This window comes from Callospermophilus lateralis, chromosome 18 (assembly GCF_048772815.1).
Source record: "Callospermophilus lateralis isolate mCalLat2 chromosome 18, mCalLat2.hap1, whole genome shotgun sequence".
Classification (NCBI taxonomy): Eukaryota; Metazoa; Chordata; class Mammalia; order Rodentia; family Sciuridae; genus Callospermophilus; species Callospermophilus lateralis.
The window spans coordinates 38,249,099-38,265,781 of NC_135322.1; the positions used below are offsets into that span (position 1 = coordinate 38,249,099).

General features: G+C 53.7%; 1 protein-coding gene across 2 annotated transcripts; it reads right to left on the reverse strand.

Moving 5' to 3' along the window:
* Positions 1–11,383: 11,383 nt before the first annotated feature.
* On the reverse strand, positions 11,384–14,521 carry Irx3 (iroquois homeobox 3). 2 transcript variants are annotated; one of them, XM_076837812.2, is made up of 4 exons: positions 13,831–14,521; positions 12,528–13,661; positions 12,295–12,361; positions 11,384–11,821 (listed from the first exon to the last, which is right to left on the reverse strand). In XM_076837812.2, the coding sequence occupies exons 1-4, from the start codon at positions 14,098–14,100 to the stop codon at positions 11,739–11,741; spliced, it is 1,554 nt and encodes a 517-aa protein (XP_076693927.2). In that variant the 5' UTR covers positions 14,101–14,521; the 3' UTR covers positions 11,384–11,738. The 2 variants fall into 2 exon arrangements, with proteins under 2 accessions (XP_076693927.2, XP_076693926.1); XM_076837811.2 differs by having other exon boundaries at positions 12,539–13,661; positions 13,831–14,519.
* Between the last annotated feature and the right edge of the window lie 2,162 nt (positions 14,522–16,683).

The window sequence follows — 16,683 nt, forward strand, 5'->3', positions numbered from 1 at the left end:
GTGACTTTCAGCAAAGCATGGGTCCCTCAGGAGTCTCCCCCACTCTAACACTTGGGCTCTCTGCCACCTCCTTTGGCGACCAAGGTCTGCCAACCCCATGTGACCATGGGGTCTGTGTACCAAGAGCTCTGTGGAAAACAGTGTCCTAGCAGGTCTCAAGGTCACAGGATAAATAGGGTCGTGAGTTACTCATCTTCTCTGAAGATCTTCACAGGGAAAAACTACCTTTATAAGAAGGCAAGTAGGAAAACATGGAGGGAAGCACAAATTCCTATATATTTCTGATAAAAAGTGAGGCACAGGAGAACTTTCACGCCTGTGGAGGGCGACTTCAGGTCTGACCTCAGATTCTTCTGGTTATGAAGTTCTTTGGTCCACCTCTTTCCTTGAGATAGACAGGTGGGAAAACTAGAGAAATTGTGCCATGTCCCATACCCACCCCAATGTGTGACCCAGTAGAGACTAAAGGGCCCTGTGGGAGGCTGAGGGAGGGCAGGGAGGTTGAGAGCCTTTGATTTCGGTCTTTGCTTAGTCACTAGGACCTGCAAGACTGGCCTTTGGTGAAATGACTGAACACACTCGTGTGTGTATGTGTGTGTGTATGTGTGTGTATGTGTGTGTATGTGTGTTGTTGGGGATCAAACCCAGGGCCTTGGACATGCTGGGCCAGAGCTCTACCAATGAGCTACACCCCCGTCCATGATTACTGTCCGTGCTCACCTGCCTCCGAACCTCTCCACAGATCTTCCTTCACCCCTCCTCTACATGTATGTTCCTCTTGTACCTGCCCTAGACATCCATGCATCTATCACTGCCCAGCATGGATTTAGGGGCTCAGCACCCTTACTTTCTCCAAGGAAATGCCTCTTGCTGCCACACACCCTGACCACAGTGATTGGCTCAGCAGTGAACACATGACCCAAGATGAACCAATCAGGACTTCCCAGGGAGTTACCACCTGACGCTCTGCGAGAGAAATCATTTCTTCCTCTTCTGATGACCATCTCCAAGTCATCAAAGTTCATGGCAACTGTTTTGAGTGGAGGAGCCCAGCACTGACGCAGAAGTTGGAATGAGTGAGAAAGCACTGACACTTCCAAATCCCTGGGTTGCTTTCTGCTTTGTTTTCAGTACCTACCTTATAAGATCTCAGTGAGGATTTAGTGGGTTAAAACAAGGTTTCTGTCCTGTGCATCCAGGTATCCAGACTCGCAGGACCTCAGGAGCATGTTTTCTTAGAGAGGAAACACAGGGGCTTTAAGCCTCACAGATGTGCCAGTGGTCATAGCAGCCAGCCTCCAAGGTGGCCCCCAACCCCTCCTCCTTAGTGCCCTGTGTAGTCTGCTCCCATGTTGAAGAGGGTTGACTTGTGTGACTGCAGTAGGATATTGCAGAAATGATGAAGTGGGACTCCAAAGGTAGGTCATAAGAGACATGTGGCTTCTCTTTTGAGTCTCTTCTGGGGGTGGTGGCTGCCATGCTGCAAGGATGCTCAAGCAGCTGTGTGGAGAGGTCCATGTTGTGGGCACAGCTGCGTGAGTGAGCCGTCTTGGAAGGAGATGCTCCAGGCCCAGTGGAGCCTGTACCTTGAATTTCTGATGCACAGAAACTGTGAGATAGTAACTGTTGTTTGATGCCCCGAGGTTTTGGGATTTTAATTTGTTATTCGGCAATAGATAATTACTATGCATCTCAATGTGAATCTTGCCAGAGCAGACCATCAGCTGATTATTATTATATTATTTTTGATTAAAACTTCTTTGTTGTCAGCTCTTATCTCTGAGCACTTATGTGGCCCAGGTGCTCTCATAAGGGTTTTGCTGACGTTACTACCTCTGGGAAAATTCTCCCTACGCCTCAGTTTAGATTTTAAATGCCCCTCAAAGGCCTTGTGTTAAAGGTTTATTCCCAAGAGTGACACCAGTGGAAAGTGTGGGACCTTTAAGGAGGGGGGCCTAGTAGGAGGTCCTCAGGTCCTCGGAAGGGGACGCTGGGACTCCAGCCCCTTCCTCTTGCTCTTTCCTATCCTGGTCATGAGGTGTGTGGTTTTGCTCTGCCCTGCACTTCTCGCCATGATGAGCCATTTCTCCATAGGCCCCAAAGCAATGGAGCAGCTGACCGTGGACCGAAACCTCCCAAACTCTGAGACAAAATCAACCTTTTCTCTTTATGAGTTGATTATATCAGGTTCTTAATGGTTCTGGTTTGTTACAGTGACGTGAAGCTGACAAGTGCACCATAGCAACCCTGGGGAGAAGGTACCACTGCTGCCTTCATAGCAGCTCTGCGATTTTGTAAAGAGGCCTGGAGCCAGGTGATCTGTGTTGAATCCTGTCTACCCCCACACTTTCTGGGGATGTGGATTTGGGTGAGTCACATCTCTCTGAACCTCAGTTTCCCCATTGGCAAAATGGCAAGCACAGCAGTATCTACCTCATAGGGCCTCAAGAAGACTGAATGGATTGATACTCTGCATATACAACATGCTCAATAAATCCCAGATGTCATTATGCATAGAGAAAGATACTGAGGCTCAGAGCAGCTGGACTCTTTGCTCAAGGTGCCTTAGCTGGGCAGTTGTGCTAGATTCAGACTCCTAGCATCTCAGTCTCCTGGAGGCAGTGCTGCCCAGTAGAAATGCAGTAAGAGTCACGTGTGCCAAAAATTCCTAATAACCATATTTAAAAAATATAAAGAAACAGTTAAAATTGATTTTAATAATATATATTATTTAACCTGATGTGCCCCAAATATTATTTCAATATGTAAATCGAAACTATCGGGATCCTTCAAGTTCTCTTTCAATACACCATGTCTTTGAATCAGAATGTATTTTGCATTTACATCACTTCTCACTTAGGACTGGTCACTCACTGGTAAGGTGCTCAGTAGCCACGTATGGTTAGTGGCTACCTGATTGGAAAAGGCCTGGGATCCACCTATTTCCCGCTGTACTACAGACTGTCTCAGGAGCCAGGCACATGAAGACATTATTCTATCTATACCACCGCCCCCCACCCCCACTCCAGGCTAGGTGAGGTTCCCCTTGATCATGTATGATTATCACATCTTGGTTTGTATCATAGGCCAACAAATGTAACACATCATTATTGTTAAATCATTTGTTTAAAGTAGACTGGAACCTCCAGGAGGTAGGCTCACATTGTTTCCTTGAGTGATAAATATTGTCTGATGAATAGTGGCCTGGTGGCCCACACCTGTAATCCTAGCAACTCCGCTGAAGCAGGAAGATTGCAAGTTCAAGGCCAATCTTGGCAGTTTAGCAAGACCCTGTCTCAAAGTAAAAAACAAAAAGAACTGGGAATGTATGTTAATGGTAAAGCATCCTTGGGTTCATTCCTAGTAGGAGGAGGAAGAGAAGGAGAAGTGAATGAGATAGTCTCATTCATCTCTTTGGGTTCCAATTTTGTGTCCATCCCAAAGGGCCAGCCACTCTCTGTCCCTTCCTTCCTTTCTTCTTGCCTTCTTCTCTTTCAATCTCTTTTTTTCTTCCTCTTCATGAGATATACCTGAGTTTCGTAGGGATCGCATGTGATCCCTAATGCAGGAAAAAAAAAATCAGTTGCTATTAATAAATCCCTAAATTTTTCTACTTAATCTCCCCTGTTGCTATGCTGTGAAATATCTAGGAGGACATGTGGGCAGAGGCTGTGGACACCAGGAACCCAGTGTTACTCACAGACATATTTAAAATGTGGAGAAGGAGACAGGGCACATCTTTGGTTCCTGAGTAATCCGCCTTGGTTGGTGCTTGGAACCTTCTTCCTCTTGACCTCCCTCCTTCCTCCGTCTTCCTCACCTCCCCACCCCAGCATCATCCTGGCATCCCCAGCTCCATCCTGCATCTCCTATGGAGGCCCAAGTCTCAGAGATAGCTCTGGTCCTGGGGGGTGCACATGTTTTACTGGGGAACCTTTAGACCAGCGTGCCCCATATTTCAATATGCACTCATGCCACCCAGACATTTCTAGGGACATGCAGATTCTGACCCTGTTGATGTGGGAAGGATCCTGGGCATTTCTTTTTAACAAGCCCCTGGGTTGATGCTGATGCTGCTGGTCCAGGGACCACACATTGAGTAGCAAAGATCTAGGAGGACAAGCATTTCTCCTGCTAATATGAATGGCCTCCTACTGCAAAAATATGATGTGTACGTACATTGGAACCCCCTTCACCAGAACTGAAGATGAGAAGGAATTAAAGATGTGAATAGAGATCCTCAACCTGTCCTACTTAAAAACATAAGGAACGAGAAGGTTGAAAATTCAAGCCTTTCCTCTGGTACAGCCACTCGGATGCCCTTCCATCTTGTCTTCCACAGTGGAAATGGATGGGATCTGGTGAGAACTGGGTGCAGGAGCTGCACCCCATCCTGGCCCACCCAAGAGTGTCAGGCCATGAGCCTAAGGCAGGTCAGGTATGGGGTGGGGGCGTGGAACAAAGTGGAATGGCAGCCCCAGGGCTGCCTACTTCAGCACCAGAGGCACAAAACAGTGGTCCAGTCCAGTGCCAGTGAAGGCCTGGGCGTGTGTTCTGCCATCAGAAAGCCTGAGTCAGAATGCTGGCTCTACCATTTATTGGCCATGTTGAACTAGTGGCCAAGAAGGGATTTACTTATCTATAAAATGGGGGCAATAATGCTTATTGCTTAAGGTGGTTGTTCTAATTAATAAAAATAATGATTAAAATTTATTAGGTCATCATTATGCACCAGGCAAATCATCACGCATGATACATTGCTGAGAGCATGAATGAACTTGCATAATTCTCTCAATGGCCCATGAGGGAAATAATCTAATTACTCTTCCTGCATTAGGAGGGAGCAAAGCTCAGAGAGATGCAGTTAGCATCCAAGGTCACACAGGGAGTAATGCAACCTGGGTTTGGACCAAGACCATCTGATTCCAGGACCAGCTCCCTGGACCACCACACCTGACAAGTCTGGTCCTGCAGGTACTGTGCTTGACGGGTATCTGTAGGTGCCCAACGAATGCATCATTTTAACTCCTCTGTGAAAGCCAGAGAAGTTGGTGCCTGACTCTCTCTTCCCACAAATGCATTTGAAAACAAACGAACATGTTATTTAAAAACCAACAGTTTTTTTTTTTTTTTAGTTGTAGATGGATGCAATACCTTTATTTTATTTATTTTTATGTGGTGCTAAGGATCAAACCCAGCGTCTCACCTGTGCCAGGCACGTACTCTACCACTGAGCCATAACCCCAGCCCCCCAAACAAGGGGTTTTTGAAGGGCTAACAATACATGGTCAAAAGGAGCAAAGAATCCTCCCACCTTGATCCCAACAAGTCACCAGGTCCTTTCCCTGACATAACCATTCTTACTGGTTTCTTGCACAAATAAATTCACATTCCCCCTTTTAATCCAAATGGAGGGATGGGGTTGTAGATCAGTAGTAGAGGACTTGCCCAGTGTGGGTAAGGCCTTAGGTCTGATCCCAGCATCACACACTCACACACACACACACACACACACACACACGTGCTGTAATGCTGTAATTCAGATGGTGGTGCACCATATAGAATATTTTGCTTTGATTTTTTCTATTCCTTTCTAATTTTTTTTGTGTGTGTTTCTAGAAATTTCTCCACACCCTCTATTCCCTCTGCTCCCTTCCCCAGCCTTAGTTTTATCACCTGCAAAAGGAAGATAATATGGCTTCTTCCCAGAGGAGGCCATGCATATTGAATAAATGGATGGGAAGGGCTTGGCATGGGGTCTGTCATGTCATAAACACTTCCTTAACTCCAATTTATTTCATTTTATGTTTTCAAGAGGGCATGGGAGTAAGGGCTGGAACGGCCTCCCCTCTGCACGGGCGACTGAGGCTGGTGTCGGCTCCTGAGGTGACAAGACTTCCCACTGGTGTTTGTCCACAGGAATGAGCCAAACTCCCAGGACAGGAAGGAAGGAGGAAATGACAATATGGACCAAAAAAAAAAGCTTTAAAAAACAGAAACCGAGGCCCAGACACCAAGCAGTCCAGGCTGCTGACCTCCCCTCCACAGACCTAAATGGGCCCACGGTGACACCATCTGGCTCCAGACACTTTTTCTCAACACCCCGGCGGTCAAACAGAGCAGGGTGGGAGGAGAGAGAGACGTTCACATGGAGCCTCCAAATTCCATGCTACTTTGGTAAATAATGGACAAGGCCCAGGACCTGGCTCTTCCTCCCAGGTGTGAGCTAAGGCAACAATCTGTGGCGCTACCATTGCAGGGGCCCAGGCAGCTGGGCCAGCCTGTTACCCACCCGTCATCCTGCCAGCCTCGGTGGGCCTCACCCAGCGTGGTGTGGTGAGGCTGGCGGGGACCCTCCATCCCGGCAGGAGACATCTGCCTCTTGCTGTCACTAATCCATTTCTCTTCTCCTGGCCATCAGAATCCCACTTCAAAAATATTAAAAGAATATTAACATTATCCACACACACTCCTACCACCTTTAAAAAGATTTTTCCCCATTACCCCTGGAAACTCTTAAGAATTATTAAAGAGAGGGAGGGGGAGAGAGACACACACACAGAGAGAGGGGCCCACCAGAGGCTGGGAAGCTCTGCTTTGTCAGGGGGAAGAAAATAAAGAGAAATCAGCCTGGCTTCAAAGGGCGCATTTCCATAATTGCCCTGTAACTTTGGCAAAATAAATCTGAGTGGCTGAGAGAAGCGCAATCTGCCAGATGAGTGCTCTCCAAAGGCCCCAGGGCTGTGGGCCCACTTGTTAGCCGCCTAGCAGTGAGAGAATGTGAGGCTCCCCACCCGCACAAAGCCATGACGTCACCACCTGCCCAGCCAGGCCAGCCCCCAGTCAGCCCTAACCTGCCTTTGTCTCCCTCCTGCTGCCTCAGAAGCACCCCCCCCTCTCCCCTAGGTAAAATAAGCAAGTAAACAAACAGTGCCATTTATGTGCAGAGAGGAGGACACAGCAGCCTCTGAAGGGTGGCAGCTGTTAGGAGGAGAAAAACCACAGGACTTAAGCTTTCATCTGTAAGAAGCTTCCTGTAACCTGCTTCTGACATCAATATCCAAGGGAGAAAGGTCCCAGCTTTGCAGATGGACGTCCTTCTGCGGCCTGACTCCCTCCCTTTCACTGCTGACCAGAGAAGGTTCCAGGTCCACCCACCGGATTGAGATTCACTCTTACTTTTTCCCAAGCTCCCAGTTTCCTGTTTGCTGTCCCCCATGCCCAGCCCCCCACCACTCCCCCCCCCCAATACCAGCGCCAAAGTTTTTAGAGAACCAAACCATTCTACTTAGTTTTAGTGTTTCTCTCAATAAAGCTGTGGTTTCTGGGGAGAACATACTCGTCGTGCCGGCCCCAGATACCTCTCCCCCCTCAACTCACTGTGCTTCCAGCACCACTGACAGTTTGGACCAGGTAATTCTGTATTTCAAGTACCAACTAGGCCTGACCTGAATGGCTTAGGAGATCAGATAAGAATGGGTGCATCCAGGGTGCTGATTCACTGCGTTGGAGGATTGTTTTGCACCTTATAGGGCCTTTAGCAGCATCCCTGGCCTCTGCTCCTGAGATTCCACTAAGCAACCCCCTCTAAGTCACCTCCAGACATTGTCAACTGTCCCCAGGGTGGGAGAGGAGACAAAATTGCCTGGTTAAGGAGACAGTTCTGCCCATAATGCCTCTTCCAGCTGTGTCCTGCCTCCGCAGGGATGTGTTTATGGAGATTTTCCATCCACAGTGGAGGAGGTCTATAGAAAGACTGGGGCCTCTTCAGGAGGAGCAGCAGCTACATCAAAGCTAGCCTGGTCACACAAAGATGGACATTTTTAATGTGGTCAGGTTGGCTGCCTGATTCAGGTGACGGTGGCCAGTTAGGATCAGGAGGCAGTATCCAGTGAACACATGGGACCCCCTTGCCCCCATATTTATCTTAGGAGTCATTCTTTTCTTTATGCCTAATTCTGGACACTGTTGGGGTTGAGTTGTCTAATTCAACCCTCCATTATCCCAAATGTTTACAGTGGGGCCTAGAGTCGGCGGTTTAGGACCCCCTTTGGAGAGAGAGCTTCAAACACAGACACAATTTTTACACAGCTGCAATCACCCATTTTGACTGGATAGGGGTGAGCGAGTATATGCAATCAGAAATTCTAGGATAGAAAGGATATTTCTAGAAGGATAAAAAAGCAAGGTCTTGGAAGAAACTCCCAATGAACCCAAACCAGAAGATATCTGACATCCAGTTTCTACTCGAGCATTCAATTGCTCTGGCTAACTCTGCAAACCCAGGCAGGCCTTGGAGAGTGGAGCCTCTGGGCCTGCCTGCCCTCTAGGGGCCCAGAGAAAACCATCCTAATACTCAGGGCCCTGCCCTCTTCTCACACCTGGGACGGGGCGAGTGGTCAACACTCTAGCACCTCTTCCTTTCTTATCTCTTTTTGGTTGGACCTTGCTTTTTCCTCCTTATATTCCCCTGAAAAGAAATTCAATTGAAAACCATTAACATCTGGTCCCAGAGGTGGACGATCACTTAGGGAGATAATTTTATTCTCTGGCTTCCTGCCCTTGTGATGCAATCCTCCCCACCACCCCCACTCAGCTCCATGCAAATAATGAGGGAAGCCCTGCCGCACATTCCTTCCTCTGACCTAATTGATTATCCCACACACCTTGGAGTGCTTTGCATAACCAACCCCGACAGCAGAAACCCCTTCCTGCAGGTGATTGACATATTTTATTTCTAATTGAAGCTTAATCAGACCAGGGATGAGATACCCATATTCTCATATTCTCTTTCTCTCTCTGTCTCTCTCCCTCCTTCCCTCCAACAATAAGGGATGGAGGCAGTTGTTCCTGGGATCCTGGGAGGCGGGAATGAGGTGGGCTGAGGGAGAGGTCTGGGGAAGGAAAGAAATGAGAGCTGGCTCCCCAGTGAAATACAAGAGCTGCAAAGGGGAGCCATCTCCTCTTCTTTGTCTTGTTGGAAACCATGAGAATCTGTTCTGATTAGTTTATCTTATTGGGGTCGGTTTGCGGCCACTTGAAGGGCCCAAGTGTTCTATGGGTTAAGGGAAGCACACTCACACATACAGGGACTCCTCCAGGTGTATGCCCACTCTCCCCCACACATGTGCATTTACTGCTCTTGAAGAGTGTGGATAAAATTGGTTTCATCCAAGGACCACTGTCCCTGCAATGTGATGACTGCACAAGTTGACCAAACTCCAGGGTCTTCGCTAGAGCAAGCCCCAGGGACCTATCACCAGATCTCGTCAAGCTCTGTGCAGCCTCTCATGCCCACCTTCCTTGGAACAGACCCAGTTTTCCTTCCTTGGATATTCAAAATGGAGAAGCTGCCTGACCTCTGTCATAGCCCCTCTCCCTGCCCCACTGGGCCCCTGCCTGGGGAAGTGTCCTTTCTCCCTGGGTGGAGCTGGGCTTGCCTGAAGGAAGACACTTCCGTGACCAATGGGTGGGGTGGGCAGAATATTGCAGGTGTCTGAGGAGTGGGGTCTCAGATTCTGGAAGATTCTGGAACTACCCGTCTATCACCCATCAGCACTGGACACTTCCTCTCTCAGCTTCACTATTACTACCCTGACAGGTAGCCTGACTCCCATTTTGCAGATGAGGACATAAGGGCAGGAGGAGTTCAATTACCTGCCCAGGGGTTCACAGGAGATAAATGGGGGAAGGGGGCACAGTGTGTGCCAATCAAGTGTGTCAGGTTGGAGCTGAGGATTGCAAGGTGTGGGTCTTATAAAGGCTGTCATTGTAGTAACCAGGGGCTGCAGCCCTGGTCCTGGGGTCCCAAGCTCAGGTTCAAAGCCCTGGCAAGTTGAAGTTTGCCCACTTCTAGCTCAACCCGGTTTTATGTCTGGGGGTTCTGTGGCCAGTCTGGGCCTGTGATCTGGAAATGTGCCCAACTCCAGAAACACCTTAAGGACAAGAGGGAGCACTGTGGGGGCATCTCCTGCCTCTGGGGAAGGGTTGAGGAGCTAGTCCCTGCTGCAGGACATCTTTGCCAGGGTCACCTTCGCTTAGAAACCCTGTGTAGGACTGCCACTACCCTAACACTCCCTCCCCTTGCCCCTGGGGCACTACTGCACCCCAAATGTCCCATCCTGGGTGCAGGTGTCCAGCTCAAACGCCTGTGCCTGCATGGACCGAACCTTGCCAGACTGCCCCAGACTGCCCCAGCTCCCGCAGAGCTTCAATGGTGGATGACATTGCTCTGTGCCTTGTTCGGTGGCTTTGGGAGTACGAGGTCCTCCTAAGCTTCCTCGGGAACCCGAAAGATGGTCCCACACCCGCCTGGCTCTGGGCTCTGCGGGTCTTGCTCCCCGCATCTGGCCAGCCTATTTACTAATATCAGCAGAGGAGTGTAAAAACAAGCCGTCTCTACTTCCGACCCGGAGGCGTCCCTCTCTCAAGCATTCCCCACATCTTCAAGTCAAAAGTGATCAAGATTGGCTGGCAAACTGAAAGAGGAAAGATAGGGCGCCAAGGGGCGCGACGCCTGGCCTGGCTGCAGAGGCGAGGCCAGGGAAGCGAGACGCAGAGCGTCCCTTTTGTCCTGTAGAGGGAGCTCCAGCCCCAAGTTTCCTGGCTCCCACCCCCAACCCGCCTCCAGCCGGAATCCTGGCTGGAAAGGTGCAACAGCCCGACCCCCCAACTCTGCTCAGGGACCCCAGAAAGTTGCCCCTTCCTGGGCATTTTGAGGTAATCTCACTGGAGTGTCTAGATGCACAGTATCGCCAGGGTCCTCCAACTCTCAACTGGAGCGCAGTCACCCGTCACTCAGAAGGAAGGTTGTGTACCCCTGGCCCCTGGCACTCCATATCCCCCCCACACCGCCAATCCACAACTTTGCATTTATAAGGAGACGTCCGAAGGGTGCAGGGCGGCTGGAAAGAGGCCTTGAAGCGGAGCTTTCACAGCCTTTATATGTAAGACTGGGAAAACCTCGATTGTGCCTGTCCAAGAATGGGAACAGGGGGTGACCAGAATGGCCCAGCCAAAGTCCTCCGCATCCAGACGCTTAGTTTTTCTTCTAAGTCACCAGAGAAGGCTCCAAGGCCCCGCGGCTGCTCCATGGACCGGTTGTTGGACCCAGTTTTCCAGCTTCTGGTAGGAAATCTTGCCCAGTTTCCCACCTGTCTCCTCCGCCCTTGATCTAGGGCGCTCCAGGTACTTCTCCCACGCTTCCCAGCCTGCGGCGCACCCCCAGTCCCGCCACTTTGGCGCCTCCTTCGCCATTGCTGTCCCCCAACCATTTCCCTTCCCCTTTCCCGCTGATTCGGGAGATTCTCCAACAACTGGGGGGAAAATCCCCCCAAACCCGAAAGAACCACCAAACAGATCTATCCGGAGGCAGGCGGGCCGGTATAGTCAAAGTGGCAACAGCTCATTTATTTAGCCAAAAATAGATACTTTCTTGTACAATTTGGTTCACACATATGTACATTTTTCTGTATATACAAAACAGTCAGACACGCTTATTCTCACTGAAACTCCACCCCCCTCCCCAAATCAATCGAACAAACCTGACAATGGCCGTTAATATGGGGTGGCACAGAAGCGACTTGGGGAGGGATGGGGGGAGACTGATTTTATTTCTTTTTCTTTTTTTGTTTAGTTTTCTTTTTTAGGTATTCATACACGGACATGCTTACAAGTTGTAACTATACAGAGCGATTTGTTGTTGTTGTTGTTGTTGTTTTTACAATTATTACAACGATTTAAAAAGTATTTAAAAAAAAAAAAAAACTAGGATGAGGAGAGAGCCGATAAGACCAAAGCCGCATCCAGGTGGTTCTGGGGCCTGGAAGAGAGTTGGTGGGAGCAAAGGAGGTGAGATACAGGGACTCGGAGGTCGCCTAGGGCGGACACACCCTACCTGGGGCTGGGGCCAGGGCCGGGGAGGTGTCTCGGCGCGTAATCCTGTTCAGCGGAGATGTGTGTGTTGGGGGTCAAACTATTAAGACAGGCCGAAGGCGCAAGACCCGAAGGTCAGGAAGGAGTGGGCCTCACTGTGAGGCGCTAGTTCTAGGGGCCTGTTGGCCCGGCCAGCTTAGGGTTCCCAGCTCTGAATCCGCAGGCCGCACCCGGGGGCCTGGGCTGGAACTGGCAGCGGTTTCTGCGCCCATGAGAAGTGATAGTGGAGTGCATTTTGTTCCCTTTTAAAAACCTTCTCGGCCAGGTTCCCCCTGGGGCAATAGGCTGTGCGTAAGGCTCGGCCTTCTTTCCTCCTCCCGCCTGCCGGCCCCCCGCCCCACCGAGCTCGGGGTCTCTTACCGCCTGGGCACGGGCTGGAAAGCTGTCTTGAGTAACTTTTTCTCCACTTCCAAGGCACTACAGCGATCTGAGAGAAGCGAAGAGAGGGGAAAAGAGGGCTTTTAGAACGCTCGGTTCAGGCGCCAGAGAGCGGGAGCCGGACGAGGAGCGGAAAGAAAAGCACCTGGCGCCCCCAGAGCCCGGTCCATCCCCGGATCGGGTCTCCCAGAACCCCCTCCCGCTGAGCCCAGCGCTCCGCAGTCACCTGTTCCGCCCTCGGGCTCCGTGGGTCTAGCGTAGGCGGTGGCGGCAGCCGGGTGACCAGCGGCTCCGGGAAGTCCCAGCAGGTGCTGAGGGGCCGAACCGAGCAGGGAGAGAGGGTGCGGGCGTGGGCCGGGCGGCGGGCCTGGGAACGGCCGGTTGGTCCAAGCCGGGAATTTGCCCAGTGGCGCCGAGACCAGTCTGTGAGCCGCGGCGGCGGCAGCGGCTGCTGCGGGAGAAAGCTGTAGAGCCGGGGGTGCGACCGCTGCCCCAGGAGGAGAACACCCGGTGCCAGGAGGCGAGCGGCGTGGGTTGTCCGGGCTCGTGGCCGTCTCCGCCAGGGACCAGATTTTGGGCTTCTGCAGGGCAGAGGAGGGAGCCGGTGCCGGTGCGCAGGGGTCTAGGCCGGTGGGAGGCGAGGGCGGAGACGGTGGAGTCCCGGTCACCGGCGGCGGCGCCGGGGCCAGACTCAGGACTGGCAGAGGCCGCTCCTCCAAGCCCTCGGTGCTGTCTTCCGAGTCGCTATTTTTGGAGTCCGAAACGGGTCCCAGGCCTAGGTCACCGTCCCTGCGCGCTGCCCCAGTCAAAGTCAGCTCAGGCCCGGCAGCCGTGCCGTCTAAGTTCTCCAAATCGATCTCCTCGTCTTCGTCGTCGTCTGCCAGGCCCTCGCCCCCCGCGTCCTCCTCCTCCCCCACGAGCTCCTCCTCCTCTAGCTCCAGCTCGCGCTTGCCATCTTCCTCGTCCTCCTCCTCGTCTTCCTCCTCCCTCTCGCTCCCGTAAGCATTGCCCTCTTCATCCGTGCGACTGCGGGGTGCCCAAGTCATCTTGTTCTCCTTCTTGAGACGCCGGCGCGCATTGGCGAACCAGGTGGACACCTGGGTGAGGGTCATCTTGGTGATGATGGCCAGCATGATCTTCTCGCCCTTGGTGGGGTAGGGGTTCTTGCGGTGCTCGTTGAGCCAGGCCTTGAGCGTGCTGGTGCTCTCTCGGGTGGCGTTCTTGGGACGGGACGGGTCCCCAAACTGGTACTGGCCATACGGATAGAAAGCGGGGTGCGGGTGCGGAAACGCTGCGGCCGCGGCCGGATGCTGCACCCCAGGGCTGTCCTTCAGCTCATACTGAGCGCCCTGTACGCACATGGAAAAGGAAGGGGACACGCGCGGAGGGAGCGCGGGTGAGCTCCAACAGTCGCCGCCTCCACCCTCCTGGCCCGGACCCTGGTAGTCTACTCCCGCGCGCTCATCTCGCCCGGCGCCCTAGTTCCAACCCTCTTTCCCGGGTTCCTCCAGCTCTTACCAGCTGCGGGAAGATGGGCAGCTCCGCGGCGTAGGGCAGGAAGGCGCCGTAGCCCTGGGCGGCGGCGGCGGCCGCAGCGGCCGCAGCGTAGGGCGCCCCGTACACGGACGAGAGCACGTTGGATAGGGACCCAGAGGCGGTCAGTTCCGAGGCTCCCGAGCCGGGTCCTCCCCGGGCCCCCGCGCTGCCGCCGCCGCCGCCTGCAGCTCCCGGGCGCTCGGGCGGGTAGAGCGGGCGGATGTACTGGTATCCGAGCTGGGGGAAGGACATGGTGGCCCGCGGGGCACGGACGGAGAGGGGGCCCGGCCCCCGGGGCCGCCCTGCTCAGCGCCGCCCGCGGGCTCCGGCGCGCATCGGGGGCTGGGCCGAGCTGGGGCCGCGCTACCTCCCGCTCTGCGCTGCGCTCCGGGTTCCCCTATTGATCTGCTCCGCGGCGGCGGCGGCGGCGGCGGCGAGGAGCCAGGTCAGGTCCGAACAGATTGGCGGAGATTCCCCGGGCTCCGGGCTCTGATTGACATTTCTACGGGGCCGCAAGCCCCTCCTCTCTGCGCCGCGCTCCCTCCTCTCGGCCGCCGGAGCCGCCTCTCCCCGCGCGGCGTTCCGCACTGCCCTCCTCTCCGCGAGCAGTGTCGCGCCTCGCTTCCTTCGCCCTCCTCTAGTTTTCACTCCCCCTCCTCTCCCTTCCTCTCCCCTCCCCGCGCTGCGCCTCTTCCCCCAGGATCGCTTCCGCTCCTCCGCTCTCCGGGACGCTAGGAACTCTCTCCTTTTTCTTCTCCTTCCCTGGCTCCCTACTGCTTTCCCCCCTTTTTTTGTTCCCGTCACTTTTTCTTCTCTCCCTCCGCTCTTAAACCCTTCCCCTGGCTCACGCGCACCACCTCCTCCGACCTTCCTGGCCTTTCTGCGCCCTGGTCTAGGGCGGCCTAAAGTTGCCGACACTCAGGGCGCTGCGCGGGGGGTGTGTGTCCGCGTCCGTGTCTGTGTGTCCGTCCCCGCCCTTCCACCCCCTCCCTCACCCTTTCCCAAATCTCGGGTCTGACGTCTCGCCCTCTTATTCGACTTTTCCTGGCGTCTCCTCGCCGAGTCGCCAATCGCCTGGGCGCCTTACGGGCGAGGCCGCCCACCCCCGCGGATACCGCGCGCGGGGCGGGGCGGGGCGGGAGCCGGGGCGCAGCGAGTCCCTTCCCGCCCCCTCCTGCCTGCGCCGGGAGGGGGAGCGAGAGGCGCTGGGACGCGGGTTAGGACTGGGTCAGCTCGCCCCTCCCCGCCTCCGGCTCCGCGGCGCTTCTCCCCCAGCCGCAGCGACGGGCCCGGGTCGGGACGGACCCTGGGCCAAGGGAGACCCCCGGGTTTTTCTTGGCCCAGGGCCCCTTTTCAGCTCGCACCTTTCGGCTCCCGGCCTCTGAGCGGTCGGGAGGGAGGGAGAAGAGTGCGCGAGGGGTGAGGGAGCGCGTCCTAAAGGCGTTTTTAAAGGCCATCTCACTTCCCAGGGGGTGGGGAGTCCACCCTCCACCCGGGAGGACCAAACACTGCAATTTGCCACATTAACGCCTCCCGGGTGTCGGGGTGCGAAATCCCTGTTGGAAATGGCGGGCTGGGCTCGGTGGCCAAAGGGTGGACACTCCGGAGGTCTTGGGGAGCCGCGAAGAATCAGTAGAGCCAGAAGGAGTGGAAGAGGGGAGGAACAGGGAGCCAGACGTCGGTGGGCTCAAGAACTTTCAGAGAGTACTTCCAGAAGTTTCTCTACTGGCATTTTTGGGGTTTGTCGAGATCCTCGTTTTACTGGCCCTTTCCCCGCTCCCAGGTTCCGGCGTCAACCCGTTTTCCTTCTGCAAGGATCCTCCCTCCGCCGGGGAGGGGTGGGGGGATGGGAGGCAAGACTTTGGGTGGTGTGGTGGAGAATTTCCTAAATCAAACTTGAAATATCAGTATTCAGGCGCCCACCTTCACGGATTGGGGCGTACAGTCAAGAAAGACATTGAAAGGCCCGGAACTGCTGCGGCTCGGGACTGAGTGCCTTAGGCCGCGGCGGCGACCCACGCACGGGCCTGGCCTGAGGCGGTCGTGCCTCGGGGACAACTTGGGGGGCGGCGACTCTGCCTTGGAGTGGCCAGCCTCAGCTTGAAGGCGGAAAGCTGCCACCCGGCACTGATCGATCAAGGAAACGAATCCAAATTCCACTGGAGTGGAGGGATCCGGGGGTCTCGGCCCCGCTGTCTCTGGTCACTGCCGCTCTGGGAACTCAGTTATATAGTAAAAAGTTTCTTCTTAACCCACTCCCATTCCTGCCACTTTCTTCCGACTGGTAGATGACTCCCGTGGATTAGAACGCCAAGAATAATGAGGGAAAAGACAAAAGAAAGTTCGGGGACGACCAGGTTTAGGATTCCATGGGGGAAACTGGTGTCTTTCTCAACTGGGTTTGAACTGCTTCCCTATTCCTCTGTCCTGCGCCTCTGCCTGATGCTAGGTGTTGGCTTTAGGTGAACCTTGCCGAAGGAGGCGACATCAGGGGCAGCTCCGTGGTCTTGAAATGTCTCCCCGGCGCCTGATTTCGTTTCCAGTTAAACCTTTCAGAGAATGTCATAGGGAATCTTGGGCTCACCTTCCCACGAAAAATCTTAGGGTTGCAAAATCAGGGGTAACATTCCCCAGGGTGTGTTCTAGGTGCAGACCTTGAGGTTCCACAGCCCCGAAATCCTAGAGTTTGCAGGGCGTGGTGGCACCAGACCAGGAGGGCGGTGGGAGAAAGATTCTGAGCTGGGAGAAGGGGGGGGGGGTTGCACTGTTAAGTGCCAGGGTGAAACGCCCGATATTTAATTCATTCTTCCTGAAGGAAAAGAAAAAAAAGTAATC